Below are 27520 nucleotides of genomic sequence, written 5' to 3'. Positions count from 1 at the left end.
TTTGCTGTATATATACTTACGTTTGTGGTTGGAGTTTTGGAGGAAGAGGATGGAGTTGGTTAATATATGTCCGATTTGGATGGGCAGAATTAGGTATTCCTATTCTTTGTATCTGTTCAAATGGCAATGTATACAACCTTTGAGGACAATGCATTCATCAAGCGGCTTTGAGGCACTGCCTAAGAGAGCAATGTCTTGTTCTTTGTGCATTGGTCCTTTCGATTCAATATTCTGGACTCAAACTGCCAATATCTCTGTCCTTGATACAATGGGAGAAGCTGACCCTTTGTGGCTTCTTTATCAAGGGCCATATTGCACAAAACAGACAATACAAAGATCAAGTACATATAACTGCCACATCCCTTCTATGACATGAACAGCCAGACCAGATACTCCGCCAAAATGCCCGTCTTCCACGCCCTCTCCCAAAAGCTCGTCTCGCGCACCCCCCATCTAAACTGGGAAGATCCCATAATCATCAACCCCAGACGCAACGACCACCAGCACACCATCATCCTCCTACACGACCTAAACCAGACAGCCGAGCCGTTCATGCGCGACTTTCTCGACACAACCAAGATCCCACACGACCTGTCCACAGTCCGCTTCATCTTCCCCACAGCCAAGGCAGATTCCTCCGGACTATTCGGGCAGCATAAAGGCCCCAACCAGTGGTTCCGGGTTAGCGATCCCTATGATCCGAATGTGGATGCCGATGCGCAGATCCCCGGGCTTAAAGAGACGAGTGGGTATTTGAAGGTCCTTATTGCGCAGGAGGCGCGGAGGTTAGAGGATTTGGATCGCCCGTCGAAGAATCGGGGGTATGACCGTGTGATTATCGGCGGGCTAGGACAGGGAGCTGCAGCGGCGCTGTTTACGTTGTTGGGTATGGAGCAGACGCTGGGTGGGTTTGTTGGGATGGGTGGGTGGTTGCCTTTTCAAGGGGAGATGGCTGCTTTGATTAGAGAGGCCGGTGTTGTTCCGGTAGAGAAGGGGCGCAGTAAAAATGATGGGAATAGCATCAAAGTCCAGATCCAGAAACTGGTTCGTGGTGTTTTGGATGTTGAGACTGTCTGTGATCCGCAGTCCGTGCTGCAGCTGGAGACGCCCATATTCCTGGGCCACGGGGACCAGGATCGCACGACGTGGATTGGGCACGGGCATAGAATGCGCGAGGTTCTGGATAGCTGGGATGGATTGGGGATGACTGTTATTTGGAAGGAGTATCATAACTTTGGTCACTGCTGGAAGCCACACGGTAAAGAGCCCAAGGACCATGATGTTATCAAATTCCTGCGACTCGTGGTGGGTGTCCATGCCAGGTCTTTCTAGCCAGTTTGTTCGGAGTATAAGACGATAGAATATATTATGTATCACTAATAATGAACATGAATCGCAGTAACACGCCTAAACGTGCAAAACGTATATAGTAATATTTCAGCTGTTTGTTAAGGAATACCTAAACCCTCTCTATAATTGACCAAGAACGAGCAGCTACTAAACACGCGGTAGTCTCGGAGAGAAAACGCTTTCAGCAAACATTCACGAACACGACACGCCACTAAGCAGACAAGCCACGGTGATCGGACTCGACCTCAGAATTGTCTGATAGCCGGCGACTACACGCATTCCGAGTTGGGTCTAGGGGGCCCTGCACAGCCCTACTCGGCGAACGGACCTGTGGAGCCAACTGCCCGCATCTCAGTCTAAACCTGAAGCAGTATGCACAGAGTAACGAGACGATAGCCAAGTTGGGTAAGCTTCGTATCCGTACTGATCCATAGTCCGGCCAGCCAATCTTGTCTTACTCCTGGAGGCTTGATTTGTGTCCAGCATGGGCCTTTCCATAGCTGAACGTCCAGTCCCACTGCTGAGGCGCATTGCGAGATTTTGAGGGACTTGCTTATAATGGCCGACTGCCCCGGGTCGGTCGTGTGTTGTTTGCTTCACAGCACCATGGCTTTCTATCTCTACAAGAAAATAAAAGCCTCTCGGGCGGAGAAGGCTGCCCAGGAGATTCCTCTCGGTAATACACAATCCAGTTCCTTTGAGGATACTCCACTTCAACAAGATGGAGTACTGCCCACTGATGACTCGCAAAGACCCCTCCAGGAGAAGTCTTCTCCTGAAGCTGAAGCAGAGAAGCGCAGAATGCGAATCTACCGCTGGAAGCTCATCGGCAGTCTCTTCCTGCCCTATCTACTAGCAAGTATCGACTTGACGATTGTTGCGACCGCCGTGCCCTTTATCGCGTCGCATTTCGGTATGTCCTCCCTGGTATCTCAACTCTGCTACCTCAACTCTGCTAACAACGCAGACCAACTCGGCGAGCTTAATTGGATTGTTACGGCGTTTACTCTGACCTCGACAGCGTTCATTCCGACATTTGGTCAGCTCGCGGATGTCTTCGGGCGTCATGTCGCGCTGCAGCTGGCGACGCTTCTCATGCTTATTGGGAGTGTCCTGTGCGCGGCGGCGCAGACCTGGGGCATGCTCTTGCTGGGTCGTGCGTTGCAGGGTGTGAGCTCTGCTGGTTTGATGGCGACGGTTATGATCATCCTTGCGGATAATGTGAGCCTGGAGGAGAACGCAAAGAACAATTCCGTCTTTGCGATTGTCAGTGGTGTTGCGTATTCCATTGGGCCGGTTGTTGGAGGGTAAGCCTACACTACATCATATTGTCTTGATACAGCTAACATTCTTAGATACCTGACTGATGTATGTACTCTCCTGTTAATAGAGACAAGCTAACATTCCCAGTCAAACTGGCGCTACTGCTTCGTTATATCCATTCCTGTATGTATCCCATCCACATCTCAGACACAACTAACAGTCCAGATCGCCTTCGTCTCGCATATAATAATATACATCGTCCTCCGCAACGAACTCAAACAAGGCACATACTCTCGCTCCGGCACGCGCCTGTCCTCCCTCCTCCCCGCCCTCGCAACCCTCGACATCATCGGCACAATCCTATTCATCTTCGGCGTCGGGCTCATAATCCTCGGCACAGCCTGGGGCGGGTCTGCATACCCCTGGGCCTCTGCGCAGGTCCTAGCCCCCCTGGTCGTCGGCGGTGTCTGTTTCGTCCTGTTCTTCGTATACGAGTATTTCCTGGAAAAGGGAGCTCTGCGGAGGATATTTCCCACGCAAACGCCTATGCTCCCGTATAGCATGTTCAAACGCCTTGATACGCTCTGGCTTGCGATTCTACAGTTCGCGGCTGGGGCGGCGATGTACTCTGTCTTTTATTATGTCGGGATTTATTTTACTCTTGTGGAGAATTATCCCGCTAGTAAGGCTGGCGTGCAGTTACTCTACTACATCCCTGGTTTGGGAGGTACGTCCCCAATTCCTTTCCCTTCTCTTCTTTTCCCATTATCAAGCACCAATAACCAACACGATAAATTCTAGCCGGAGTCTACCTAGCAATCATCCTCTGCACCACCTACCCAGCCCAAACCTTCCACCCCCTAACGCTCGGAACCCTCCTCGAAACCCTCGGCCTAGCACTCGTAACCTACGGCATCCACTCGCAGCGCACAAACATCCTCAACGGGATGATGGTGCTAGCCGGCGCGGGCACAGGAATCCGCATGATGCCGGCGACTCTACACGCGTCTGGAGTCTGGCCCGACCGGATTGCGGCGGCTCTCTCGCTCATGCGCTTTGCGTTGCCGTTTGGAGGCACGATTGGGATTACGGTTATGGGGAGTGTGTTTAATAATAAACTCTCTTCTGGGATTGCAGCTGTACCTGGTTTGGATGGTAGTGGGAGTGGGGATGTATCAGCAGGGCTAGGAAGTGGAGGAGGGTCAGCAAGTAGTCTGGATTTCGTGAACGGGTTGCCAGGGCCGCAGCAGGAGGGTGTGAGGATTGCGGGTAGGGATGCGATTATGTGGGCTTATATTGGCATCTTGCCGATTCTGGGGATTAGTTTGGTGACGGGGTTGCTTTTGGGGAATGTGTGGATTAAGTCGAAGAAGAAGAAGACGCCTGGACGGGTTGAGGAGGGAGGGAGTGAGGGTGGGAATCGGGCTGGGGAGAGTGAGGTTATTTATGTGCCGTATTTGTATGCGATTTTCAAGGTATGTCTGTCTCTGATGGTTTGATGTTCGATTTGCTAACGGGAATACCTACCGGTAGGGGGTGGACAAGTATAAGCATGTTACTCGGCCTGCCCTCGAGTCTGATGCAGACAGTCTTCCACAGAGCTAGCTATGAAGCTGTTGATGTTTCTGTTTGTTTTAGGTGTTTTCTATCGGTCCATGCTTTTACTCTTTCCGGTCATTGAATAGAAAGATGTTACCTGTCAATCTTGGGAATCATCTGAGACACACCGCTAGTTATATCTGGTTGCTGGCCAGCTCCAAATCACGCTGTAACACGCGGCATAGTACAACCAATGCGAGTTTAGTTTAAATGGAATAGTGTTTAGGCCGAGACTTCTTCAGGCCCGGATTCCCTATTGTGGGCAATGCGCCTTGATCTCGTATTAACGTGGCACAGCCCCGCAAACTCGGCTCGCGATCTACAAATATCTCTTCCGATCTCTCAAGATCTTCGTCTTCAGATCATCCTGACTCAATCACACAATGGCTCAATCAGACCTGGGGTTTCTCGACATCCACCCCTTCATCCGCGAAGGGGTGCTCGATCGGGCCCGCGGGTCGATATTCGGCGGTGCTTTAGGCGACGCAGTTGGGCTGTATACCGGTTTGTGGGCTGTCTCAAATCCCCGCAGAAGTTAATGCAGGCAGAATTTCTATCGCAGGATCTTCTTCGCGCTGCATATCCGGATCGCAAGTTCCAGCTTGTGGACCCGGCGACGGAGCTGAAGAATGATGGACATCGCAGTATGACTCCACACTCCACAGTGATGCTTGGTCTAACTTGTCTAGATAAATTTGTTAAAGTCAGTATTCTTCAATGCCAACCGGGCAATGCTGATGGAATAGACTGCATGGACTGATGACACCGACCATGCACTGCTCATCGTGCTGTCCTATCTGCATAATGGCCGGTTGGATCCGCTCGACTTCGCGCAGCGACTGCAGTTCTGGTGCGAACAGGGTCTACGGTGTCTCGACCGATTACCACTGGGATTAGGACAAACAGTTGGAAGAGTAAGTGTATTCCATATTTCGAAATGTTGCTAATTGCCAGGTTGTATGCGACCGACGGTTTCTGGATAGCCCTACACAGACTGCGTATCGACACTGGAAGACCTCGAACTACACATCCGCTGCGAACGGGTCGTTAATGCGCACTGCTCCGCTTGGGATAATGTGCCTGGGGAAACCCCGAGATGAGACCTTCGAAATAGCTGCGGCGTTTTCGAGTATCACTCATCCTGATCCCCGATGTATTGTCGCCTGTGGTCTTGTCACCACGCTTGTCCGTGATATTTTGGACGGCCAGCTGCGCGTGGAATCGGACCTTGATAGTTCTATTTTGTCGGCTGAGACGTATTTCCAGGAATGGATTAGCAGGCAGAATCTCTCGGTTGAGGAAGCTGCTATGTACCCCGAATTCGACCACGACGAGTACCAAAAGCATGTATCCGCCGAGAGCCTGGACGACCTTCAGCTGGACGACGGGCGGAAAATGGGATACGTTTACAAAACCCTAGGAGCGGGTATCTTCGTCTTGCGACAAGGGCTTAGGCGCGTTAATTCTGGAGAGTTACCCGACGGTCTATTCGAAGAACTCATCACGGAGCTGGTGCTACAAGGGGGAGACGCAGACACTAATGCTACTGTGGCCGGTGCTCTGCTTGGTGCGCTGCTGGGGTACCGAGCCTTACCAGCCAAATGGAAGGACGGCCTCATGCATGGTCAGTGGCTGTTCCAGAAGGCCGATGCCCTGGCGTCCGTCTTGGGGATCCATCCCTTCCCCTCCTACGACGCCGAGAGGGATCCGGATAACCAGCTGGATGGAGGGAAGCCACGACTAACCCAGGACCAGCTCGAGCGTCGTGAACAGGAGTTCGTCAAGGCCTATTTTGCCAAGTCAGGGCAGCAGGCGGGTCAGAAGCAAACGGGCTGGGTGAGCAGGCTGTTTTGGAGAGCAGCAGCATGGCCGCTGGAAGCTGGGATGTAGGGAAGTTGCCCTATACAACAAGCACGGAAGCAGCGATGCACGTCTGTTAATAACAACTCATCCCCCCTGAATCTCGTCTCAATCACAGTCCTTGCTATTCCATCATTCCAGATTTGTTTATCAATTATCCTCACCATGTCCACTCTTTACTATTCTCAAGAGCAAACTCCCAGGCCCCACGACATCCATCACGTAATAACCGGCCACGATCCGCATATGCTGATAATAGGGCATCACAAGACGGAACCAACCAGCCTGGTCTGGGAAATCCCAATCAACAGTTTTTCAATCGTCATCTTCGGACGGGATATCGCCATAGCCGTCCCCGTGAATCCACCGTTGCCCGAGCAGACCGACGTTGACGTGTTCTACAACTTCAGCAAACATATGTGGGCCATTGTACAACTCCTTACCCACGAGATGGTGACATATTTCCCCCTCGGGGTGCCAGTGACGATGTTTGTGATATGCCGCTGGCACCCTCCATTTATGCAAAACTATCTCGCAGAGGTTCGCACACGCCTCCGGGGTACCATTACTTTGAAGGCAATCCAGTGGCTAGATATTCCAATATCTTCCTCCGGCATTACAGGAACAACAAGGGTGCTTGTGAGCCAGAGCAATGGCAGGCCGACTCTCCGTATCGCTGAGGATGGCTGGCGAATCACCGTCCACCCGGTCCCGGGATATATGCCGTCGGTTTGGGAGGGCGAACCACGATATTTTCCTGAACCTGTGGTGCGGCTTCCTTCAGTAGATACAATAGCTGCGAAGTACGACGATCGATACCAGCGGTCTAGCCAGCGCAACATACACCCCGTGGTGGCGAATATAGCGAGCCAGGTCTCGGCTACGGCCACCCATGCCGGCATTGCAATGCCAGCCAATACGCCTAATGCTTCTTCGCCTCGGACCTTCATCGCTGGTTCAACTATTCCCGTGTCTTCGGCCGGGCCCTCCAGTTGGCAGCGTCAACCTGCGCCTGCGTTCCAGCGGAACTGATGTTCGTCAATAATTAGATTAGTAGCTAGCTAGATATTCTGTTCCTAGAAAGATCTCCATGTTAATTTGTTCACGCTTTGGCAAACTGCTTCCCAGTCCACGTCCCCCCAACCATGCCAACCCAGTAGTCCCTCCCCTTGATCAGCCAGACGAAGAAACTCGGCACCTTCCAGCCCTTTACAGCTCCAACCCCCTTGCTCTTCCCAATAGGCACCAGCTGCGTCTCGCTTGGATCAGCAGTGAACAGCCGCTCCTCAGACACCGTCTGCCCAGCCTCGACCAGCAAATCCCTCTTCAAATTCGCACACAGCACCGGAATCGCCTCGGTGAGAAGAGGGATAGCAGGCCGTGCAAAGTCGGACGCATCACCAGCAGCATAAACCCGAGGCCCGGCCTTATCAACCCTGAGTGTCTGGGCATTCGTAGCAACCCGCCCATCAACACCTTTCAGGCTCTGCTCCACGAACTCGGTATTCGGATCCGTCCCATACGCAGGGATATACAAATCCGCTTGCACAGTTTCCCCGTTACTCAACTTGATCTCCGCCTTGCCCGCGACGTGCTCTTTCCGTCCTGCCTCAGAAGGCGAAACAGACTCAACCTTGACATTCTTGATAACCTCCACACCGACCTTCGCAAGAAACCCCTCCGCGACTCTTGCAATCGCAGGCCTGAGGTACGGCAATATCTCAGAACCCGATGTAACAACGGTAATCTTCACTTTGGGGTTCTCAAGTTTGGTGCTGAACTACCCCGCGCGTCCGTTTAAGTGTTCGCCCAGTTCACCGGCCGTTTCGATCCCGGCTGGCCCGCCGCCTGCGATCACGATTGTTTTTGCGGATGGGAGGGCCGTGCGGAATGTTTTCCACTGTTCTTTTATTTCGTCTTTTCCGGCGCTGTTCAGGCTTAGCAGTGGTGAGGGGGTGGATGAGCCTGTTCCGATTATTAGGGCGTGGTAGGCGATTTGGATTTCATTTGATTCTGATTCTGATTCTGTGCCAGGCTTGACCAGGGACACAGTCACAGTGCGATTCTCGTGGTCGAGATGTTTGGCGTGGCCGTGGATGAATTTGAATGATTTCTCGCCATACTGCGTGAATTGCTCTTCCAGAGGAACGAAGAGTTTGGACTGGTCGAGGAGGGTGTCTGCGATTAGGGCGCGCGGGCTGGCGGGGCGGCAGAAGAGAGTTGTTGACGAGCTGACCAGCACGACCTGGTAGGAGTCTGTTTCTGTGGAGGGGAGTGAGGGAAGGATGTGTTTTAGGGTGTAGTGGGCTGTGGAGATTCCGGTGTAGGAACCACCAAGGATGAGGATTGTTTTGGGCATGTTGATTGATTGTTAGAAAAGTGGTCTCATAAAAGGGGGATTGGGACTATTTAACTATTTATGCGTAACCTGCAGCCGCAGAACGGTACAATGTACCTAACACTAGAACAACACCTTAACTAACTCTATTTATCAATTACAAACCATTATAAATCTTCCTAATGCTAGAATACTCTCTTTAACTCAAATTAGGTACCAGCGAGCTAAAATCTCACCAGCCACGTCCTCTCAGCGTGTTTTCATTGGCGCGCTCGGCCTCTACCAAGCTCCGGCCGAATCGGGGTCCGAAAGCATCAATACGAGCTGCTACCTAGCACCGTGATTCGTTTTTCTTCGTTGAAAATGGCTGTGCTCGTCTATTCGACCATTCCAAAACCGAAATAGTCTTCTTAGTGTTGAATATTCCAGTCCCAGTGAAAAATAAAAAACCAGAAAAAAAGCCGATAAATGCTGTTGTTTATCTCCGCTTATGTAAGACCCGTCCACTCCTTCAGACTTGCCTGATTGGGAAAGTCTTGCTATCCCGTCAGCTGCTCCTATCAACTTACAGCCCACAACGATAAAAGCGGATGAACTATCTAATAAGCTTGTTGATGCGGAGTGCGGTGTGTCTGTTACTCCGGTGGTAGATATCTCCCTGTATTACGCATCATGACCAACCTGGATGGGCCGGTTCTCACCCCTTCAATGCTCCCTAACGCGGCCGACTTCGACGTTAAGGACTCTTCCTTCTTCCGTAAATGGTCTCAGCTACCGTCTCCAGGAGACGTGCGGAAGAAAGCAGAATCTCAGTACCTGGCTGGGGTTAACCATGATACCAGGAGGGATCCCAAGCTGACCCCGCCTTTTGTCAGACCGCCACTTGTTGTATTTGAGGATATGGGTCTGTTGGTGAAATGGGGGAGTGGTGTCAGTTTCAACGAGGGTTTAACTCTGTATGCTATCCGTCTGTTGCTTAAAGGCTCTGTGCCTGTTCCTGAAGTATACGGATGGCGTACCGAGGGCAGCGAAAGGTATATATATATGGAGTATATCCATGGCCAAACGTTAGAGCACGCCTGGGAAAGTATCAATCCTGACGACCGGGAATCAATATGCACTGAGCTACAGAGCATTATAAAACACCTACGCCGACTTAAACAAGACCCCCTAGATACATTCGTTGGTGTGCAATCCGCCCAAAAAAGAATAACTCTATCTACTAACTCAGCTTAACAGGAAGTATCACCCGAGGATCTCTCTACGATCGAGCACTCCACACAAGCTACATGTCCGAAGCAGGCCCTTTCACCACCGTACGCGAATTCCACGATTGGTTCACCTTCCTTTGTCGAATGCCGATGCCTGATCCGTACTCTGTCCCGATAGAGCCGTTCCGATATGAATTGCCAGATGGCTGCGGTATAAAGTTCACGCATGGGGATTTGCATCGCAGTAATATTATTATCTCTGCGCAGAAGCCGTATAGGGTTCTTGCTATTGTGGACTGGGAGCAGGCGGGGTGGTTGCCGGAGTATTGGGAGGCGAGGAAGGCGTTGTATAGTGTTTATGGATCAGAGTGGGCGATGACGTATTTGCCCTTGGTTATGGAGCTGTATAGTAATACCTGGGAGGCTTGGGACTGGTATACTACGTCCATGGGATGCTAGGTATTATAGACGGCCCATTATGGTAAGTGGATAAGAGCTATAAGAATCATATGGCAAAATGTGATATAACGCAGACTGCTAAAAGACAACACAATATTATACAATAATATTCATCATAATGTACAATCTGGCATTCAGGTCAACCAGCACGCCGTGAATCAAGATACCGCCAGTCAGTGATGACCTTGAAGCCAATAATTAGACACCTTCACATCAAACAATCACGCCATCACACCAGGAAGATCACTTACGACCAAGCGGCTTCACCCGCTTCGAGATGTCTCTCGCTTCGCGCTGCTTAAGTTTGGCGAGACGGGACCTGCTATTGTTAGGCATTCTAAGTATTAACGCGCCTGGGTATCGGGATCATACTCCTCCTTCGCATCCCTCTCCAGCTCCTTCACATTATTCCGCGCATCCTGCACCGCCAGCCGCGATGCATACAGCGCCTTGTCGGCAGCCTGCTCCGCCTCCTCGGCGTGGAAGGCGCGGTCCCGGGCAGCGCTGATGGCAGGGTCTTCGTGGTTCTTGGTTCGGAAGAGCCCGTGGTGTCCGCTTCTGTGGCCGTGGTTGTGGCTGTGGCTGCTCCGTCTAGCGCCAGAGCTGGAGGCGCTGTTATGTCCGCTAGTAGCAGAGTGGGTGTGTTGGCCGAAGAGGCCGGTTTTATGGCGGGTGTGGGTGTGTGTGTTTGGGTCGTCTATGCTCGACCGGGACGAGCTGGACATGGAGTCGCGGTGGAAGAGGGGCATTTTGCTTGTGATTAGAGTAGATATGTGGATATGATGAAGTCTGAGTATACTGAATGAATGGACTTGAGCTGGTCGCGAGCCGTACTATATAGACAATATCTCGCTGTGACGTCAGGGGAGGCTTTACTGTACAATATCACATCTGATATGGTGGTTGATATTGAGTTGCTCAACGGCGTCATAGCAGTCCTCGCTTGTGAAGTGTCCCATATGAAGATGTACATTGGAAGGAATGAAATGACGACATAGGCGTCGTTCCACCCCATTCAGGGTCTTGATGATGCCGGGGGTGGCAAACAGCTGCCAACGCGGCAAAGGATCGACGATATAAAAGCCCTGTTAATATCCCCGGATTCCACCATTGGATCAGGCCCAGCCAGCCGCGTTTCCAAGGTCGGTATGGCCAATGACGACGCGGACGGAGAATAATTGTGAAACGGCTTCCAAAGATGCGGTCAACCATGGGTGCAAAGGTTGTCATTGAATTGCAAGTCTGCTTTTGGTCACCGTCGGCATATAACTACCTGTTCCCTGCATTCTACGTCATTCCTGACTGGCATCGCTAGGTTCCAAGCAATATTATCTTTGGGGGCTGATGCTCATTACAAGGGATGGCGTAGCGACTATTGGTGGCAACCATGGTATCCAGCAATCTTCATGTCTGCAATTGCCAAACGAAGCCCTACAACAAATGGGATTTTAGTAGCCCATGAGTCTTGGAAATAGGGGCTGGGCGACATTACATGGCCGTATGGGAATAGAGATAGAACAAGTTAAAATGGAATAGTCGGATTTCATATACACTGCATAATAAATGGCCCCTACTCTTCCTATATCCAATGCAGTGGGAGTATAGAAGCATTCTTTATTTCAAATTGGCAGTCTTCGCGTTCTTCCTCCGACCATTCAATATCCCTTTTGCTCAGTTCTCCGAGTCAGCGACTTCGCGATGGATGTTCCTCAAACCTGGCTGACCTACAAGGCGAGGCAAGAAGGAACAGCTTGCCATCTTTTGCTCCCTCGCCTTTTCTTGGAGCTAGGTCCTGGTCGCCTCGGGACGCACGCTCTTTGCTGAGCTCCCTGTGCGACCCGTCGATAGCGGGCCCTAAGACTGCGTCACATCGGTCGCGCCTTCGAGTAACAAACGAGCAATGAACCGAGGGATAGTTCTCAGTTTGCATATTCCACGGCATCCGAAGATGCAATACAATCCCTGGTATCACGAACACGTACTATATTTAGCCAACCGGCGCTCGTTCTGACAACTAGGCGCTAAATATCGAAGTTGGGTTATGCTCAGACACCACTTAATAGTGTCGAAAGGTGATTTAGGATCCAGGCGTCTCTTTACGCTCTCCAGATGAAACGCTGATGATGTAAATGTCGGGGCAGTGCTTCAACCTGAGATGCGAGGCGAATTCCCAGCGCTAACAGGAACAACATGATAGGTGTGTCAACTCCACTCGCGAACAACGTCGCTTTCGAGCTGCGCGCGAGCGGCTAGAAATCCGCCTTGCTCGCGCCGGAAGATACGTGTCGTGCGAGTTTTGCTTTTTCTGCCTGGCCACTGTTTGTTTGCGCCCCCTGCTTGGGTGTTGTGGTGGAGGTTATAACCCCCCTTTGCTGACCTGCGTATCCAGTTCGACTTCGGCGAGCCGAAATTCTGGACCATACCCTGACACAGCTTTGGCAGTACAACAGGTAACGGATATTCTCAGTCTATGCTAAATGTCGAACGACGAGACGCAGTCCGCACCTTCAGCGGTTAGTAACCAACGCCCGAACTCGAATGGCCAGGCTCAGTTTGCGCTGCCGCGAGACTGGATGTGGGAATTTGGCCACAGTAAATGCTTCCAATATCATGGGCCGATCCAGTTCGCGGTTATTGAGTGCTGGAGCTACCAGAATGGTACAACATCAGCATCACCGCCGACGGTGGTGCGCAGGTACGACGAGTACAGGCAGGATCAGATCTTTCGGCGACTGCAGGAGCCCATTCCACTCTGCGATGGTAATAAACCGTCACTGGGCTTCCAGATGGTGGTAGTTTCTCTCAACACTCGGCATTTGCCACAGTTGGGTGACCCGGCGCTCAAAGCGCTGAATGAAGCGCTGGGTTTGCCACATAGTCACCACCATTATTCTTCTTGGTCGTTTGGGGCAGTTGGGATGTTTCAACTTCCAGATGGTTCTTGGTGTACGTCTTTTCCTGTTCCATTAGATATTTGCGTTAACTGTAACAGTGTTCGCTCGTCCGCGAACCGGGGCTCACACCTCGACTACCACCATGCTTCGTTATAACCCTCACATGAACATCACCCGTGGGGTATTCTACACTAACGCCACATTTTCAGACTTCAAGGGTATCATACCGGAGTTTGAAATCTGCCCCCATCCGCTCATTCTGCCGCTCCTCGCTCTCGAATTCAATCTCTATGCAAAGGTGGAATCCTTAGAGGACCACGAAATCACCCTTAGAGAAGTCGAAGGAGCCACTGGTCACGGAGTTGAGGATGATAGAACTGTGAAAGAGGGATCAGAAGACTATCGGGTTCTCGTAAAAAGCCTGAGCAGGGCACGCAGCGGTACCCACACGGCAGTAGAAGATCTGCAGTCCGTGCAGTGGTGCGTTGAATTTATTCTGAAGAAGATACAATTCATGGACGACAGGCTACCGCCTGATACACGTGTTAAGCTAGGCAATTCTTCTACGAGATTGCAAGAACGGGCGGAGTTCATCTCGAGTGCTACCCAGCATGCGATGTTAAGCAGTAACAAGGAGCGCTTCGAGGCACAGCACGCGACAGTAAGTGCCTATACTTGCCAGGGATAAGGGGCACCACTACCATATCTTAGCAGTGCTGACGGCCTTCAGCTCTTCAATCTGATTACCCAACATGACAGCCTTTCCAGTATGAACATCGCCCAGGATTCGCGCAAGATTGCCAACGCGAGCAGACACGACAGTTCAACAATGAAGGCAATGACCGTCCTGGCGACTTTCTTCCTCCCGGGAACCTTCATTTCTGTACGAGTCATCCATTCATCCCCCCCGTGGCTCTCTTATTCCGTGCTAATTGCTGCCGAAGACGTTCTTTTCCATGGAACTGTTCGACTGGGATGCGCCGTCCATCAGCCAGGTTGCAAAGCCTCACTTCTGGATTTTCTGGGCAGTCGCTGCGCCACTTACGCTAATAACCATGACGCTCGTTGTGAAGTGGGCATTTGGGAACTCGTTGGGGACCAAAAATGCAAATAAAGAAGAACGGCATGGTGTCAGCCAAATGATAGCTGGTCAAGTGGAAAAGCTAAAGAGTGCCACTAACATACAGACGACGAATGTGGTTTAGAACAGTGGCTATTGGGGTTCTGTATGTTTTATAACCTTTGGTTGCACTTTGTGTCAGTCCCTATCACTGCCATCATCACATTGGTTGCCTTCATTCGCATTTTCTCAAAGCGCGAATGCCATTGAGGCCAGCACCCTGGTCACCGTAAAAGCTGTGATCAGGCCACTGCGATTGGAATTACCATCCGTCAGAGGCTGCACTCCCCAGCGCCCACGGCTTCTGCAGCAGCAAGCTACTGTTAAGAGGCTGCTACGATGTTATCTATCGTTCAAGGAACTGCATTGAGGACAGTTTGGGATATTGGAATTAGTATTGCCGTGTTTACAGGTATATTCCATTAATGCCTTATTCTGAAACTGCTTTCTATGCCCATTCCTCTATGGTAAATGAACTAGTCATACCTGTCTGAACGAATCGTGGCCCACGCAGCAATCTTCTGCAGCGCAACATCCATACTGGGACCATCAGAAGAAACAGCGAGAACTCGAGGCTCCCAACTCATCGGTCGTCGGTATTGCTGATAATGTATCTTCTTCTTTGATGTTTTATCAACAGTGGGATCTCTAACCATATCCGGAGATTGAACCAAGAACACCTTTCTTTTCCAGGAATCAGACAGGTGGGCCAACTCGATAGACCTGTATTTGGCAAAGCCAGTAGTCAAATGGCTAAGCGTAGGGACCCAGCCCGGGGCCGAAGATAGCGCTGGCTATTGCGCTCCCACTTAAGTCCGTTTCCAATGTGATTATGACGGTGCCTTTTTCTGACGAGTGACTGGACATGGGGTGCAAGCCTTTTGTTCTTGGCGAGCTTTTCTAATTTTTGCAGGGACTCGAAACGGAGATCTGTTTGGATAGTGTGGAAGCAGCAGCGTGTAAAGGCAACGGAAGTATGGTTGTAGATTTGTTTGCAGGTTTGACGAAAACCGAGTAAGTAGTCTTTGGGCAGGAAGCCTGCGATGTCGTCTAATAGCTCGGGTGGGAGGTCAAGGATACGGAACGCTGATGGCTGTTGGTCTTGGTCGGTTGAATCCATCGCGTCGTGATAGTGGTATTGTGTGGAATAGGTTGAAAGGATTAAAAGTTGATTTAGACGGGAGCGTCCTTGCGTTGGTGTGAATATATAACGGGAATAATGGGACAACATGTAACTGGACAGAAGAGTGAATATACCCCTAAAAGATAGGGGGTTTCACGTACGAAAATACTATATCAGCAAGTAGGCTGTGAATGAGTGGATCTGGCTTTACATGTAATAAAGGCCCTGTCTAGTTCCAAGCACCATGCTCTCTATGTTACAATCTGAATGAAGTACAGACAAGCAATGTAAAAATCGGACATTTAAAATCAAAGAAAGCGCCTGGAGAAACACTACATGGAACCAATATTTTATGGGTATATTGATTATAATAGTCTTGAGTAGAACATTGTATTTAGGAAATATTGATGAGAAAACATTTCTATTGAAAAACCCAAATTGCTAACGGGCGAAAGCCAGCAGAGCAAATAAACGAGATTGTCATCCTACTACTTTCCTTGATCCAGGAAAGTCCATTGCCAAATGCTGCAGGTGAAGATCACCGGAGTACGTGACTGTACCTCGCAGAGTCCGCGATCGTTAGGAGCGCAATATCCATCCTGGTACCACGATAGGAAACGCTGTCAGCCGGGGCATGGTGACTCTCAACGACTATCTTCTCCGAGAGCCCATAAACGGTAGGATCCCTCACGAGGTCAAGAAATTGAACCATCTGCCCTTGTGGCACTGTGCTCTCGACAAGACCTTCAAAACGAACGTATTTGAGATCGGTGAACTCAGTGGCAGCCAGAAGCCTCAATATAGGGATCCACTCTCCTACTTTGACGGTTACCCAAGAGAGCTCGAGCTCCTGAAGGGTCTGGGAGTACAGAGACAAAAAACTGCAGAGATCGCGGGTACGCACGGGAACCGCAGCATTAGATCTGGCAAGGGAGAGCCGCTCAAGGTGAATCAGGGGTCTGTCGAGCAGTATGTAGCTCATCAAGGTGTGGCCCTCGGCTTTGAACTGGGCGTCAACGACTAAGCTTCGTGGCTTGGCTGTGTAATCGATGCAAATATGTCTCTGTAGTGGATACTTGGCAGGTGCAACGCTAATTAATATATGCTGTAAAATTCCCCCATCCGTTCCAGAGATTTTGCCTATCAATGGGGCCAGTAAAGTAAACCCTATACCACCAAGGTTGTGGATATCCCCATCACGACCGTCCAAAAGGCACTGGATATCCAGTTCCCCAACTGGCCTCTGTATGGCATTCATGATAGTGATAAGGAGGTTCACCCTGAAAGAGAGAACCATGGCGCCTTTTGTTGTCGGAACACCCTCACTGCCCTGTATGAACTGGAAGGACGAGCAGTTGGTGAAGGATCGTAGGATACCATAAAGCTGTTGGATACCAGAACACATCAAGTTAAGGTCAGGATTGTCATTTGAAAGCCCAGCCACATCAAGGTACTGTAGCTTACTATTGTTCTTAGCCTGACGATGCTCGAACTGAAGACCGTGGACATAGGGGGCAAGGGTGGTGTTTTCAGCCAGGCATTCCAACCGTGCTAGGGAGGCCTCGGAGGTATCTGTCTTCAGCTTGTGAAAGAAACGGCGAGCGAGTGTGTCGAGCGTGTAGGTGTATATTTGTCTGCAAGTTAGACGTAGACTCGCACAATCAGACAGCTGAAAAGGACAAGACCAGGTCCAGCAGTTCTGGTGGGAGATTGAGGATACTGACGGGTGGCTTGATAGACATTTTGGAAGTAACCTGAGCCATGAGAGCCAGGCTTCGAGCCATGCGTGCCATGTCTTGAGCCATGTCTGCCAGATCTGCCATGTTCTGAGCCATATCTGCCATGTCTGCCATGTTTGAGCTATATCGTAAGCCGTCTCTGATCTTGATAGTCTCAGTAAGTTATGATTGCGATTCAAACAGAGATGCAGGTCAAATTTGAAACACTTAACAAAGGCAACCTGGCCCAAACAGCTATGTGGGATGGCCTGCCACTCTTTATATGTACACTTTATTCGTGGGCACAAGTGAGTATATGGATGTGAAGCTCACTACACTATCTATATTCACTACATTTGTCCACTCCTTCACTAGACCCCGGCTACCAGCGGAAAAAAAGGTATATCATAACAACAGGAGAAAACTACCCAAACACCAACGCCCTAACCTCAATACTCTCCCTAGGCTTCGACTCCTCCGTGGACCTCGGATCCACAAACGCCGAATGAGGCACTCGCCTCGCAACATCCTCACGCGAATCCGCACACTTAATCAAGATGCGCTCATCGTCATCAACACCCGACCAATACGACCACTGCTGGCTAGGGTTAAACTTGACGCCCATCATCTCGCCCGTGTAGTGCGGGTACCGCCGCTCAATGACACTGAGGTCATTCACAGAAACAGTCGCCGCACTGGCCAGGGCCAGGGGCATGGATTCAACTTTTCCATTCAATGGGCGCCAGACGTTAATAATCCTGTGTCGACCGCGGAGTAGTTTCTCAGCCTCCTCGGGGTCCGTGACGTGCTCGCGGACGCGCTGTTCCGCGGCATGGGGCGACTGGTCGATGTGTGCGAATACAGCCGGTTGCCTGTTTGACTCGGGGTTATATCTCCGGATTGTGTGGTCGAAGATGAGGACTTTCTGTGCGCCAGGGACGTTCTTGAATAGGAGGTCCTCGACCTCGGGGTAGTAAGTTGATTTGACGGTTTGGTCGGAGTCCCAAGACTCGTAGGTCATGGCGGATGGAACGCCTTGGATTACCTGGAAGGCGTCTTTGTCGAGGTTGTATTCGCTCTCATGGTCGCGGACGTCTGAGAGTTGGACCTGGTGCTCGATAGCGCTGTAGTTCTCCTGTGGTCGTCCTGAGGGAGGGACTACGGCGTGCGGGATTGAGCCGTCTTTCGGGGGGTCGAGGAACCTGAGTTGGACTGAGACTGGGCCGTTGAGAGACATTCTGTAGATATTTTATATTGTGACTATGATTTACTGATATTCAGTTGGTGATGGTGTTTATATAGAGTATGCGGGGTGATGACAAATTAGTCAAAGACACGAACAGCCCTGGTTTTGTAATGCCGTGATTGGTATTTAAGTCTATGGCGTGATATCAATGATTAGTGAACAGTGAGTGGCGAAATTGTCCAATTTTTGGGCTTCTTAAATACCCGACTGCCCCGTCTTCAGGGTTTAACCTTGCCTGAGTTAACATGTCAACTGATTTTGAGCAACCGATATTCGAGCAGTTGATATTTGTGCAACTGTTATTCGAGCAGGATGGGAAGTCAGTAATATATCCCATTCGGTCCGAGCGGGCATCAGTGCCTGAGAACCCAGGCTATCCACCGGCCTGAACAGTGTCGATCTCAACATCAACTTTGAGCATCATTCATGAACAACATGAACGGCCTGCTAAATCGCCTATGGGAGAAAACAGTCAAGCCCACCGGCAGCTTGCTGCTTGCCACATCCCACCGCCGAGTGGGAGATCCACCATGATCATCAAGCAGTCGCTGTTCCCTCCGCTTCGATCTGCTTCGCCGGTCAGTCTCCACTCACTGGCAGGAGAATGGCATGCAAATGTTGATCAGTAATCCAGGCTCTCTTCAGGCTGTCTTCAGGCAGCTCTACCCCGCCCGGTGGGATGGACACCGCTATATAAGGGCTCGACCGGAGGGATTGAACAATTAACAACACCTGCAACATAGCCAATTGATCAAACAATCACTGCAAAATGTCTTTCGGAACCATCTACAGTTACCCCCACAACCCACGGGTCGCAAAGGTACTCCACCACACAGTCTCTCACCCAAGTAGATCGATCGTGTCTAACAACAGCAGATCCACGCCGTAGCAAACCTCAACGGCCTCAAGGTCGAAGACGCCCCCTTCGAATTCGGCAAGACAAACAAAACCCCAGACTTCCTCGCCAAGTTCCCCCTCGGCAAGGCCCCCGCCTTCAGCAGCGCCGACGGCGTCAACCTGTTCGAGTCGAACGCGATCGCACACTATGTCGCCGACAGCGGACCCCTGAAGGACCAGCTCCTCGGCTCAAACGCCGCCGAGCGCGCGGCTATCCAGCAGTGGGTGACCGCGGCCGAGACGGAGGTGATGCCGCCCGTTGTGACAGCCTTTCTTCCGCGGTTTGGTCTTGTGCCCTTTGACCAGGGCGCTGATGACAACGCTGTGTCGAAGATTGAGCGGGCGGTTGAGAGCCTGGAGAGGCACATCTCGTCTGGGAAGACGTGGTTAGCTGGGGAGAAGATCAGTCTTGCGGATATCTCGGTTGCCGCGGCTCTGGTTTGGGGATTCACCTTTGCGATTGATGCGGAGATGAGGGCCAAGTATCCTGGTGTTGTTGCTTGGTATGGCCGTGTTGTGGGCACGCAGGGCGTCAAGGAGGCGTTTGGGGAGACTACGTTTGTTGAGAAGAGGACTGTGCCGAAATAGATTCATTAGCAATAGATATACACCGTATGCACGTTTCAGTGGTCCAAAAACACCCACATCAAGAGGCTGAAGAGGGTGAGATGTATGACGAGGAATGCAAAGACAGATATAGCCATCTGCATCCAGGATTCGTTATGTAAAGGCATTTTATAAAGAATCGAGGAGGAAATGACGCGTCAAAGGATATAATATCGGATATTTAGGTGGTGGCGGAGAAAAGTGGCCCGTTAATGGGATGATTAACTATTGTAAGACGCCGTAGACGTTTGATGACTAGTCATCCCAGGAAAATTGCATCTACCAAGAAACTACTACTCCGTTAATTTCAGCTTAGCATCTAGAGGAAGCATGTATTGTATTCCGGGGATGGAATTATTGCAAATCAAGTTTCAGCTTTCCCGACACAGGCTTGCATTCTGACTCGCATACACAGTAAGCACCCCCTCTGTATTCTGTACGCTTTCCCATTCTGATGGAGAAAAGGATGTTTATGGTCTAATAAAATAATGGAAAGTAGCAACTGTTATTTTACGCCCGTCACCATAACTCTGACACCAAATTTGCCATTCCGCGGGGCAGGATGGCCTAGATCTCGAACCATAGTAATATCGTCCAAGGTTGTATCCACCAGTTTCATATCGACGGACCGGACAATAGCTGCCAGGGCGAGGTAGAATTCCGCGTACGCAAGGCTTGGACTTGATTAGAATAGTGAGATATAAAGGGGTTAACGGAAAGACACACTGCATGCCTAGGCATTGTCGGCTTCCTTTACTAAAGCTGACCAGGTAACGACCCAAGGATTCACCACCGTTATTGGAGGCCCCAATCCATCGGTCAGGGTGAAAACGTTCTGGATCTGGAAAAACAGTCGGATCCATGTGGACGAAGTATGCGTGTTGGCTGACCGGGGTCTAATAAATATGAGCACCGGCTGGATTGTTTTGTTAAGTGCTGAAACGGGCCTAGACACTTACACCTGGGGGTATAACGTAGTCACCGTATATCAAGGGGGCGATTGGTGATATCCTGGGCGTTCGACTCGCTATGCCCATGGAGAGACGAAGGGATTCTTTCACGATGCCAGTCTCGAATACTTGGTCAGCACTTGATGTTATCTGTCCCCAGAAAGTAGGCTCACAAGATATGGCAATTGTGCAAGTTGCGTAGAAGTCAGCGCGGTGGTATTCGCACATGCAACTGACCCAAGTTCCAGCCGAAGTTTATGCATCATGATCCTGTCCGTCAGTAAATGGAACAAGGCAACTGATAGTGCCCGGGACACGGTCTCTGTGCCAGCGCCAAAGATTGCTGCTCCCTCCTCTTCCAGACGAACAAGAGCCTTTTCATTTTCTGGTACATTTGCGGCAACCAGAGCATCAAAAACCGTTCTGACCGAGGCAGCCTCAGAATCAGTGTTGTCGGCAATCGGTTGCTTCTCAAGAGAATGCAGGGCCTGCTGTCGGATCATATCTCGCACCGCAATCACATCAGCCATGGAAAGACCCATAAACTGCAGTATTCCCTGTGGTGTAGACTTGAGAATGCTGATGAGCCACGGCATGAACCTATTTATGTGACATATAGACATGACCCAGCCAACCGCGTCAATCATCTGGTTCTCAAATATCTCTTGTTTGAGATAACCGTGGCTACTCCCAAAGCAGCAGGATGTGACCACATCCGCGCTAAATGCCGAAAGCATGCGATGGAGCTCGAGAACAGTTCCAGTGTTGCAAGTAGACCTCAGACGAGTGACTAAATTGTTTGCCTCTGTTTGAATTGCCGGTTCCATTCTCATAACACAGCGCCGAGAAAAGAAATTGGCCAGGAAGCTGCGTCGCAGACGATGATGCTCATGTTTGCTCGTAGCCACCATTGGATTGGAAGTTGTGAATATGGTCGTATACGCAGGATCCTTGTCCCGCTTATGCGGAGCTCCAGCATATATGTGGTCATAGTAATAGGGGTCTTTGACATGAAGCTCGCGCGGGTTGATCCTTATTATGGGGCCTTTGCATTATCAATAGACACTCGAACATATAGGGCCCAGGGTTCCAACCGTATTCTTCGTGCATCCGATTTATTTTTTCGACATATGTGCCACCTTTGATCACATCGTAATAAAATTCATATAGATGCGAGATGGCCGCCAGCTTTGGCCCGGGGAATTTTCGCAGCGGATGAAGGAAGAGGCGATAGGCTGTGCGCAGCAATAAGCTCGTTAGAAGGCAGAGGGCAAAGAGTGCACATATTCCTAGGCGATTGAGCCCTGAGTGGTGCAGAGTGACTCTAAGTAAGTTGAGCCACATGGTATATCTGAGGCAGCTAGCTTCAGGATCCCAAGGTGTGTGTGGCAGAGTAATGGAAATGACCCCAGAACCTATGTACCATCAATTTATATGAGTAGTGAGAGCAAAGTATAGCCGACTTAAAAATGTTTACTTGGCTCTTTTTTTTTTTTTTTTTTTTGGCTGACAGACCACTCAATTACTGGAGATGATCTGCTATTCGTTGAGAACATGTAGGACCTAATTCTCAGGCCACGATCAGCATGGGCTCGGTGCCTTCTAAAATCCATTATGGAGCTGCTGAACATGCCGGCAGTAAGAGACGATTACCCCTTGCCTATATACACGTATCGGTATCACAATCCCACGTGTGCGGTATTTTGCAAATTGGACTGATCAGACGATTCACCACTTTTATTACAAGTTCGGATGCCTGGAAATCAGACCCCGATTTAGGGTCTTCTCGAATTTACTTTAACCCACAATCGTCCCAGAGGCTTTCAACCCATAGTATTCAACTCGATAATCATGTTAAAGACGGTGCTGTTCCCTGTATTAGCAGCCATTATAATATTTTTACTGGCCCTCCTCCTGCGACTGAACACACAAAGGACAACAAAATATCTTGAACCACCTTTGATCTCAAGTGCAGTCCCTGTGATCGGCCATCTCATTGCATTCGCCTACTATGGACTTGAGTATTTTCCACTGCAGAGGTAAAGATGCTAGATATCATAATGCAGTTCTGTGCGCTGATACGTACAGTGCGAAAACAACACACCCCGTCTTCAGCATAAACATCCTGTTCCGAAAGGTGTATATCATAAAGTCACCGGGGCTAGTCTCAACTGTTCAGCGCAGTTATCGCACCATGTCTTTTGACCCGCTAATAACTCGCACCGCAAAGTGCATTGGGGGCATCAATGGGCCGGGGCTGCAACTTATTCGCGAAAAAACATCCCAAGGCCAAGGACTCGGGCATCACACAACAGTCACTATGCGTCCCACTCTCATGGGCGAAGGCTTGGACCAAATGAACAAGAAAATCATCCTCTGTCTGCAAAGAAGCGTCCAAGGGTTGAAAGACCATCGCGGCGGATTTGATCTCTTTGCATGGTGTAGTCTCACACTGACAATCGCCACAACAGAGGCAATTTACGGGTCGTTAAACCCCTACCGTCTTGCTATTGCCCGTGAAGCCTACTGGTAAATTCGAAAGTCATTCCGATGAAGCTGAGGCACCTTGAGTACTAATCAGGTAACATATAGGGAAATCGAGAATAATCTGAACACCCTCATGATGGATGTCGCACCTTGGCTGTTCGCCCGAAAGGCTTGGATGGCGCGAGAGTATCTAGCAGATGCTTTTCTGGAGTACTTCAAGGCAGGTGGCCACTTGGAGTCGTCGCAGATGGCGTACACGAGATGGAAAACGCAGCACGATGCTGGAGCAACATTGGAGGATATTGCTCGCCTCGAAATTGTGATGGGACTTGGGATTCTCTCTAACACGGTGCCCACCTGCTTCTGGGTTCTCTTTGACATTTTCTCGCGTCCTGATCTACTCAACGACCTGCGAGAGCAAATACAACAGACTTCAGTGTCTGTCGACGGCGACGGGGTCCATACCGTCGATATGTCTGCAGTTCAAGATAAATGTCCACTCCTGCTTGCATCGTTCCAAGAAACGCTTCGGACTCGATCAAACTCAGCCCAGCTACGAGTGGTTCACACGAATACTGTCTTGGATGAATCATGGCTAATCTCCGCTGGCTCAGTACTTGTGATTCCGGCTGCATTGATCAACAGAAGTGAATCTGTATGGGGACCGAACGCCAACGAGTTCAATCCTCAACGGTTTATCGACGGAGCCCCCAAAAAGAACAAGGCATCGGCATTTATGTCATTTGGTATATCCCCAAACATGTGTGCTGGCCGTCACTTGGCTACGGGTGAGATCATGGCTCTTATGGCCATGTTAATTTTGCAGTTTGACATCTGTCCTCCGGAGGGAACCTGGAAAAAGCCACCCACGAATGCGAAGGCAATGGCTGCATCATTGAGCCCACCGGCGGATCCATATTTCGTAACCATTCAGGAGAGAGAACAATTCAAAGGGGTGCAATGGGATTTTGTTGTTGCACCAGGGACAGGAAGGCAGAATTTGATCATCGGATAGAGCCCTTACATCGAGCCAAAAGAATGTGCGTTTGGTCTTTTTTTTTTTTTTTTTTTTTTTTAATCCCAACTGGTCTTGCTCAAAAAAAGGCATCATCTAGTTGCTTCCTCACATCCAGCCACCGCTTATACTTTGTTCACCGCCACAACGTTGACTTGTAGACATATCATCCTGCAGAATGCGGTCTGCAACGTGGTTCAGAATTGTACATCCCGAGCATCTCCGAGCTGCAATCCTCAAGCGGTCACGCCCATTACGTGCTCACCTTCATTACCTGAGACCTTCAAACCTAGATTGATCTGCATAGATCTGTAAATCCTGCCGATCAGAAAGTCACTAGTGATGACACTGTCGTCTTGTGCGACTTTCTGAAAAACGGGGTTTCTATGATACCATAACCGAGATAGAGGTTTGGCGTAGAAGGCTTGGGATCACGTTGTTTGTTCCTTGGACAAATCTGATATAATATCTGAGACGCGCAGACGGGATGAGTAGAAAAGGATGGTTACCTATCAGTCCTGATCCGGAGTATCTCTTCGTATTATAAGATCCAGAAAGGAATCTCGCAAGGAGCCTTACGAGTTCGTGACTCGTCCGTTTCTGACAATACACAGCGGCTGTGAAGGTATAAATGATCCGAATACCAATCATCTAATGCTTTTCATACCACTTGGTTCTGAGAAACGCTCCGATCATGCCTCTGGGTGTTTCAATGGTCCTCCGGTGTGATGCCTGGGCTACTCTTGCCCTTCTCTTATTACTCTGTGGTCTTTCCGCTCTCTTCTGTCGGTTTATCAGGCAGGCATCGTTTCCTGATGGAGCACCACGGCTGCTTAGAGAGGGCTATCCCACGCTCGGTGCACTACGGTTCTTTTCAGATCGATACAACTTGTACTTCGATGGCATTTCTTCGTCTCGAACGGGCAGCTTTAGCTTTTATTTCGGCAAACATCAGATTGTTGGAATTTCGGGTCTCGAAGGCCGCAAGGTTTTCTTCCAGAGCAAAGAAATGGACTTGAGCCAAGGGTTAGTAGTTTTGAAGTGCGGCTATCTTCAGAAAGATGATTTCGGCTTACTTTAGCAAAGTTACACACTTCTCCTAGCTACAACTCCGTCCTTCAAAGCCTCACCACGTCCTCCTGATGAAGCACTTCATTCATCCAAATGGTTTCGGCATACTCTTGCCGGCATGGTGTCAAAAGACAACCTTGTCGCAAATCTTCTGTCTATGATTAAAGACACCAACACTGCATTCAAGAATGCGACGGACCCCATTACTAAAACTGGTCTTGTCGACATATTCGACGAGACCAGCTACATTTTATACCAGTCAACGATGCGAGTCATTGGTTTCCACAAAATAGCCGACTCAGAGGAGCTCTGTAGCACGACCCTCAAGTTATTCGAATGTATCGAAAATGGGACTTCTCCATCGCGCATCATTTTCCCATGGCTACCTACCCCGGCGTTTCTTCGACGACTCACTGCAGGCATAAAACTGTATCAAACTTTTAAACGACTCATTCAAGCTGAGGAAGATATGGGTCAAAGGATTGATGATGGTTCTCAATCACTAGCGAAAAGCAGACGCCCCATTGAAGATATTATTGGGGTGAGTTGAACTAACGCCCACCGACCAATGTCAAGCCCTATGATGGCGCATTCTTATTGAATGGGAACCTGGCTTCTAACAAACGAATCTCAAACAGTTTGTACTTGGTACCCTATTTGCAAGTCAAGTCAATACTCCTATTTGTGCTGCCTGGCTGCTGGTTTATCTAGCCACAAATTTACACTGGCTCAATCTAGTGCGTACCGAGATCGACTCTGTACTAAAAAGACACGGAGATCCAGGCGAGACACCTAATGAAACCTTTGGCCGCCTAAGTATTGACGTATGGGAGTCTGAGTTTCCTCTAATCGAGCTATGCTTGCGTGAGTGTATCAGGCTTCATCTTGCTGGATCAGCATTCCGCAGAAATATCAGTGGCCAAAGTGTGCCGATTGGCAGTACTGGAGAGGTCATACCGAAAGATGCCTATCTTGTTAGTATCGATTTCCTGAACCCTAAACCCTCTCGTTGTACGAACCCAGAACCTGACATGCTGGACAGTTCTATCTCGTTGATGAAGTTCATTTCAACCCAGATATCTACCCTAATCCAAACCTATGGGACCCGGGGAGATATCTCCCAGGTGGCCCTAGAAGCAACAATATTCCACTCAGTTATCTTGGTTGGGGAGCCGGCCGGCATCCATGCGGTAAGCTGGGACCTTACCTATTATAAATAAATACAAACAATAGCTAATATAACACGGCCTAATTTAGTAGGCATGAGAGTAAGTACATTGAATTCTGCGAATGTCACGACCTTCTTGCTAATAAAGCCTGTCCTAGCTTGCCAAGCTCAATGTGACGGTAATCATAAGCAGTTTTGTGTCCATGTTCAAGTTTACCCTGTGCAACGACCAAGGAGAACCTGTTGCTGAGCCCCCGATCCCAGACCGCAATTTGCATAGTCCGCGTAAACCATCTGCGTCTCTCAGGTTGAAAGTCAAACGCCTGTAATTATCACTTCAGGATGTTGAGCATACGGTTTCCTTTTAAGCTCTATTGTCGTTTCGATATCGTCCGCAACGCCCTCTGTCATGTTTATGCCCGAATGGTAACTCTCTTTAGTAGATTTCTTGTAAACGCCATAGATAGCCTAATATGCCCGGAGTGCCAGGAGATTCTACTAGCATTCACCACACCTTGATATAAAGTCATGGAGCTGTTGTGAACTGATGTGACGGGGATGTCAGGGAGATGTCTATTTAAACAATACGAGACAGCTCGCCACTGTCAGCAAAAACCGCGTGCGACGAGTATATGGGGTAGCGAATCAAACAGATTAACGAGGTTCTTTATTATTCCGAGAAGATCAAGGCGGAGGTTTTGGAATGTCCTGGATGCTGAGACTGGCCAGCACCATAGCTATAAACAACCTGAAATTCAACCAACGGCAATGTTTATGCCACAGTATCACAAGAGAAGCAAATACGCCAGATATTGTCTCGTATTCGGAACTAAACCTACTGTCCGGCCATTGGGATACGAAGGTATTCAGCATGGCGCTTCTACCAGTTGAATAGAACAATGGCACCAGCGCCCGGGTGGAAATGATTATCATTATACCAAGAAATTTGCTCGTCCAGGGCCGTATAAGTGATAGTTTTCAGTAGCTTGCCGAGGTTACGGTATAACCTGTTAAATACGTGCTGGAGATTAAACCAATATAAGCACATATAATCAGCCATAGCAAGTCCAAACATTGACACGGGGAGTGACCCACCGACTAACCCAAAGAAATCGGAACCCGAACGAGTCAGACAGCTCGCTGAA

The 27520-nt window shown here is 49.8% G+C and overlaps 14 protein-coding genes across 14 annotated transcripts; 9 read left to right on the top strand and 5 right to left on the bottom strand.

The window, feature by feature from the left end:
• Positions 1-402: 402 nt before the first annotated feature.
• On the top strand, positions 403-1332 carry APUU_50112A (uncharacterized protein; the record flags this gene model as incomplete). Its single annotated transcript, XM_041705073.1, has 1 exon — positions 403-1332. The coding sequence occupies one exon, from the start codon at positions 403-405 to the stop codon at positions 1330-1332; it is 930 nt and encodes a 309-aa protein (XP_041557595.1).
• A 624-nt stretch (positions 1333-1956) lies between these two features.
• On the top strand, positions 1957-4218 carry mfs56 (putative MFS multidrug transporter; the record flags this gene model as incomplete). The annotated part of the gene is made up of 7 exons (XM_041705072.1): positions 1957-2263; positions 2318-2657; positions 2706-2718; positions 2761-2796; positions 2839-3340; positions 3415-4088; positions 4147-4218. The coding sequence occupies 7 exons, from the start codon at positions 1957-1959 to the stop codon at positions 4216-4218; spliced, it is 1944 nt and encodes a 647-aa protein (XP_041557594.1).
• A 377-nt stretch (positions 4219-4595) lies between these two features.
• APUU_50110A (ADP-ribosylglycohydrolase family protein) lies at positions 4596-6102 on the top strand (the record flags this gene model as incomplete). Its single annotated transcript, XM_041705071.1, has 5 exons — positions 4596-4716; positions 4761-4856; positions 4902-4915; positions 4959-5126; positions 5206-6102. The coding sequence occupies 5 exons, from the start codon at positions 4596-4598 to the stop codon at positions 6100-6102; spliced, it is 1296 nt and encodes a 431-aa protein (XP_041557593.1).
• Positions 6103-6237: 135 nt separating this feature from the next.
• APUU_50109A (uncharacterized protein) lies at positions 6238-7104 on the top strand (the record flags this gene model as incomplete). The annotated part of the gene is made up of 1 exon (XM_041705070.1): positions 6238-7104. The coding sequence occupies one exon, from the start codon at positions 6238-6240 to the stop codon at positions 7102-7104; it is 867 nt and encodes a 288-aa protein (XP_041557592.1).
• Positions 7105-7174: 70 nt separating this feature from the next.
• Positions 7175-8431, bottom strand: APUU_50108S (NAD(P)/FAD-dependent oxidoreductase; the record flags this gene model as incomplete). The annotated part of the gene is made up of 2 exons (XM_041705069.1): positions 7175-7775; positions 7857-8431. The coding sequence occupies 2 exons, from the start codon at positions 8429-8431 to the stop codon at positions 7175-7177; spliced, it is 1176 nt and encodes a 391-aa protein (XP_041557591.1).
• Positions 8432-9082: 651 nt separating this feature from the next.
• On the top strand, positions 9083-10080 carry APUU_50107A (aminoglycoside phosphotransferase family protein; the record flags this gene model as incomplete). Its single annotated transcript, XM_041705068.1, has 2 exons — positions 9083-9596; positions 9650-10080. The coding sequence occupies 2 exons, from the start codon at positions 9083-9085 to the stop codon at positions 10078-10080; spliced, it is 945 nt and encodes a 314-aa protein (XP_041557590.1).
• A 243-nt stretch (positions 10081-10323) lies between these two features.
• On the bottom strand, positions 10324-10829 carry APUU_50106S (uncharacterized protein; the record flags this gene model as incomplete). Its single annotated transcript, XM_041705067.1, has 2 exons — positions 10324-10399; positions 10453-10829. 2 exons carry the CDS (start codon positions 10827-10829, stop codon positions 10324-10326), a joined length of 453 nt encoding a protein of 150 aa, XP_041557589.1.
• A 1728-nt stretch (positions 10830-12557) lies between these two features.
• Positions 12558-14179, top strand: APUU_50105A (uncharacterized protein; the record flags this gene model as incomplete). Its single annotated transcript, XM_041705066.1, has 4 exons — positions 12558-13026; positions 13073-13635; positions 13705-13857; positions 13919-14179. The coding sequence occupies 4 exons, from the start codon at positions 12558-12560 to the stop codon at positions 14177-14179; spliced, it is 1446 nt and encodes a 481-aa protein (XP_041557588.1).
• A 1576-nt stretch (positions 14180-15755) lies between these two features.
• On the bottom strand, positions 15756-17070 carry APUU_50104S (uncharacterized protein; the record flags this gene model as incomplete). The annotated part of the gene is made up of 2 exons (XM_041705065.1): positions 15756-16851; positions 16958-17070. The coding sequence occupies 2 exons, from the start codon at positions 17068-17070 to the stop codon at positions 15756-15758; spliced, it is 1209 nt and encodes a 402-aa protein (XP_041557587.1).
• A 289-nt stretch (positions 17071-17359) lies between these two features.
• APUU_50103S (putative methyltransferase) lies at positions 17360-18172 on the bottom strand (the record flags this gene model as incomplete). The annotated part of the gene is made up of 1 exon (XM_041705064.1): positions 17360-18172. The coding sequence occupies one exon, from the start codon at positions 18170-18172 to the stop codon at positions 17360-17362; it is 813 nt and encodes a 270-aa protein (XP_041557586.1).
• Positions 18173-18950: 778 nt separating this feature from the next.
• On the top strand, positions 18951-19666 carry APUU_50102A (glutathione S-transferase family protein; the record flags this gene model as incomplete). Its single annotated transcript, XM_041705062.1, has 2 exons — positions 18951-19001; positions 19058-19666. The coding sequence occupies 2 exons, from the start codon at positions 18951-18953 to the stop codon at positions 19664-19666; spliced, it is 660 nt and encodes a 219-aa protein (XP_041557585.1).
• Positions 19667-20189: 523 nt separating this feature from the next.
• APUU_50101S (cytochrome P450) lies at positions 20190-21461 on the bottom strand (the record flags this gene model as incomplete). The annotated part of the gene is made up of 4 exons (XM_041705061.1): positions 20190-20364; positions 20411-20580; positions 20644-20754; positions 20808-21461. The coding sequence occupies 4 exons, from the start codon at positions 21459-21461 to the stop codon at positions 20190-20192; spliced, it is 1110 nt and encodes a 369-aa protein (XP_041557584.1).
• Positions 21462-22828: 1367 nt separating this feature from the next.
• On the top strand, positions 22829-24414 carry APUU_50100A (cytochrome P450; the record flags this gene model as incomplete). The annotated part of the gene is made up of 3 exons (XM_041705060.1): positions 22829-23163; positions 23227-24043; positions 24298-24414. The coding sequence occupies 3 exons, from the start codon at positions 22829-22831 to the stop codon at positions 24412-24414; spliced, it is 1269 nt and encodes a 422-aa protein (XP_041557583.1).
• Positions 24415-24830: 416 nt separating this feature from the next.
• Positions 24831-26704, top strand: APUU_50099A (uncharacterized protein; the record flags this gene model as incomplete). Its single annotated transcript, XM_041705059.1, has 6 exons — positions 24831-25162; positions 25223-25748; positions 25846-26181; positions 26250-26397; positions 26468-26475; positions 26534-26704. 6 exons carry the CDS (start codon positions 24831-24833, stop codon positions 26702-26704), a joined length of 1521 nt encoding a protein of 506 aa, XP_041557582.1.
• Positions 26705-27520: the final 816 nt, after the last annotated feature.

Source organism: Aspergillus puulaauensis, chromosome 5 (assembly GCF_016861865.1).
Source record: "Aspergillus puulaauensis MK2 DNA, chromosome 5, nearly complete sequence".
Classification (NCBI taxonomy): Eukaryota; Fungi; Ascomycota; class Eurotiomycetes; order Eurotiales; family Aspergillaceae; genus Aspergillus; species Aspergillus puulaauensis.
The sequence above is the reverse complement of the archived record's forward strand: the minus strand, read 5'-3'. Positions and strand labels throughout refer to the sequence as shown.